General features: G+C 36.9%; 1 protein-coding gene across 1 annotated transcript; it reads right to left on the bottom strand.

The window, feature by feature from the left end:
* Nucleotides 1–236: 236 nt before the first annotated feature.
* Nucleotides 237–3,076, bottom strand: LOC110445551 (apolipoprotein D-like). Its single transcript, XM_021490216.1, has 4 exons — nucleotides 2,868–3,076; nucleotides 1,362–1,425; nucleotides 915–1,076; nucleotides 237–612 (listed from the first exon to the last, which is right to left on the bottom strand). The coding sequence occupies exons 1-4, from the start codon at nucleotides 3,000–3,002 to the stop codon at nucleotides 377–379; spliced, it is 597 nt and encodes a 198-aa protein (XP_021345891.1). The 5' UTR covers nucleotides 3,003–3,076; the 3' UTR covers nucleotides 237–376.

The following is a 3,076-nucleotide window of genomic DNA, read 5'->3' as shown; positions in this document are numbered from 1 at the left end:
TAGTCATCAAAACGTCACATAGAAATTGTTATTGGTTGTGTAAAAAGAACTTCTGATAATCAATACTTACCAACCTGAAGAAAATGTTTAGAAATAACCGGGAACCAACATGAGACAGCTAAATCAGCCTTTTTATGTAGCCTTTATCGTATTTCTAGTACACAGGTAGATAAACAGTACTGTGTGCCGTCCATGTAAGGATATGTACGTATGATCGGACAACAGTACATGTTCAGTTTAATCAACATTTTATTCCAACATTTAATATTTGAGCAGCTATTTACATTGTAGTTCAAAATCTGGAATCATTCTCTTGTTGTCGGAAAGTCTAATTTGATTCAGTATATGTATTCCATGACACCTATTGTTTATGACGTCACGGCTTAAGATACATGCAGTCTGAACCTTGGTATGTGGCCACAGGACTGTTGAGGAGGTTGGTGAATCCTTGTTGCTTGAGAAATTGAACCACCTCGTCATTATAGTCCCGTTTAAACGTTTCGGGGTCTCGCGCCAATACGAAGAGTGTGACTTTCAGGTTGTCGGTCACTACGGAGTACTGGTACTGGGTATCATTTCCGAATGTTGCGGGTCCGAGTTTGATCACCCAGTCTGGAATGACCATTCACATCATAGTTTATCTTTAAATCTCAACAATGAATAGTAGTATAGCATATGCACATCACGCTTGTCAGAATGACAGAAAATAGAAAAATAGAATAATACGATGACTTGTCATTATTTTTCAGTTATGGACTATTGTTAAGAGGAATATGTGTTTAAATGAACACGAGAAAGAGATTTACCTAGATGAAGTTAACTAAAATGCAATATAATTCAGAATGGAATTGAATGGAGTTGAAATGGGCTGACCTTCACCTAACACGGCCTACTTATATACGATATGTACTTACAAGGGGCGGGGAAAGGGGCCGTCTCGAGATTTACGGTTAATTTTCCCGGATCACTAGACGTAGTGGCGTATCCGTTGATAGTTTTGAACGTTCCATTCGGAGTCTTTAGGGTTTCTCCATTACGGACGATCACTTTCCCAGATCCATCTGTTGACATCGAATCTGCAATCGATAAGAGGAAATTCTGAGATAAAAATGTATACCAAGATCAATCCGTTTGCATGGAATATATGTTACAGATAAGAGCAAATTGAACTCAAAATGTATACTAAAATCCGTCAAAGCAACCTTGAGCTTAAAATCTATCGATAAACATTACAATAAAATATATCAAGCTCCGACCACCTAGACATTTGACTTTGATACTAAGCCAAAGTTCACAATATTTGAGTAAATGATGTTATAAAATTCGGTTTTTGAAGTCACTGTAATATTTGAAGGACTTACAGTCGGCTGTTACGCATAGAGCGTCCTTCTCAAACGTGGCAACCACTGATTCGCTGGCGTACATCTGTGGGCGGAACCAATAATGCAAATGAGAAACAATGAAGATTTTTTTTCAAATCAATTGACTATTTAAAAGTTATATGACTGCTTAAAATGATTAAAATATAACTCTTAAAATATCATTTTTTAAGTATTTATTTTGTTCTCTAAGTAATAGTCTATAAGTCTTTCAATGAACTCTTTTGAAACATGATATTGTTAGATACCCATTCTAATTGACACCCACTTTCAACACAAAGTTCATACAGGAGTATTATCCGCCCTTGACTATTGAAGATTACTTTTTATGTCCATTCTTCAGTTAAGAATATTCACCTCATACAATCTATTGTCTTACAACTTTGTTAGCACCGCATGGGGATGGAGATCACCAAGGTAAGTGTATCAATGGAACCCAAACAAGTTCGCACGGTATTGGGGACGATCTCTCCTGGATGGTGTCGATACCTGCGTTTATTTCGATAGCAAGCAGAAATAATACGATGTTGCATTTTGCATAATATCATTTCTGCGTCTAAGGAAGAGGAGGACGGCTGCATTGTACGTTGCATGAGCTGCTTTTATGTAAAAAGTAATTTAAAGCAGTAAAATATATGTTGGTATTGAGGTTTCGTTTTAATAGAGGGCAATGAAGTTTCAGCAATGTGCTTCGGAAAAGTCACGACTGAATGGATAAGGATGTTTACGTGAGACTATTGGTGAATCCATATGCACATTGTACGTCAATAAAAAGGGCAGATCTCGATGAGAAATATCGGACACTTTCTACAAAGGTTTGTCTAGAAAAATATATAATTACGTTTGGTTCCTTAGTCAATGTCTGCGTGATCCTACGCTGTAACCACTGAATGATTATTTAAACACCTAGCCCCCACTCGTGAAGCTTTACGCGGTAAGTAGTTTAAGAGATATAGAAGACGAATTCCAGTTTATCTTGATTTGTCCATTTTATAGCGATTTAAGGCACATATTGATCAAACATGTTACAGAAAAACTTCCATTTTCAAAAGAATTCAACTTCATAGTATAAATCTTGTTAGAGCGATATCCATTTGAGGAAAATATTAATATTTAGGATCCAAGAGGTGTTTATTATAGGTTTGTGTATTGTGGTGTAATGTGTAATCGATTTTGTATACGTCATTTCCTGTACCTGCTGACAATAGCTGACTTTCGCCCTTGAAGAAGGCAAGGAGGCCGAAATCTCGGGATTTAGAGTGACATTCGTTCTATAATGTAAAGTGTTAATTAAGTATTAGTAAATTGTTATTTATACATTGTTGAACAGTGTTTTATGCATACGGTGGTGTCATTCTCGTGTTCATTCGAATTGTGTTTCGAGAGACTGTTATCATATGTTTATATGTATGTACCTATAAGTCTAAGAGCTTTTGGCTAGTAAAGAACCCGAGAATCTTAGATATGACAGACGAAAGGTTCACGTACCTGATACCATCGTCCCAAATACTTAGGCACGTCCAATTCTGTGACGGTTTTGATACCACTTCCCAGTCCGAAACTATCTAAAAGGAAGGCCGAAATGGCCGGTGCGAAGAGGGTGATTAATACTGCGCTGTACATGATTATTGTTGGTTTGTGGAGCGGTAGGACCCCATCTTATAGTCATACAGTTGTTACATAAAGCTGATAACACA

The sequence above is a fragment of the Mizuhopecten yessoensis genome, unplaced genomic scaffold (genome assembly GCF_002113885.1).
Source record: "Mizuhopecten yessoensis strain PY_sf001 unplaced genomic scaffold, ASM211388v2 scaffold2329, whole genome shotgun sequence".
Taxonomy (NCBI): Eukaryota; Metazoa; Mollusca; class Bivalvia; order Pectinida; family Pectinidae; genus Mizuhopecten; species Mizuhopecten yessoensis.
This window is presented reverse-complemented; position numbering and strand designations above follow the sequence as displayed.

Excerpts from the sequence above, each read along its gene's own strand:
- LOC110445551 (XM_021490216.1), bottom strand. The coding sequence starts at position 3,002 with ATGTACAGCGCAGTATTAATCACCCTCTTCGCACCGGCCATTTCGGCC. Across the intron at positions 1,426-2,867 it reads ATTTGGGACGATGGTATCAG|ATGTACGCCAGCGAATCAGT; the intron begins GTACGTGAACCT and ends TTCCGCCCACAG. Across the intron at positions 613-914 it reads GGCCCCTTTCCCCGCCCCTT|ACTGGGTGATCAAACTCGGA; the intron begins GTAAGTACATAT and ends TGGTCATTCCAG.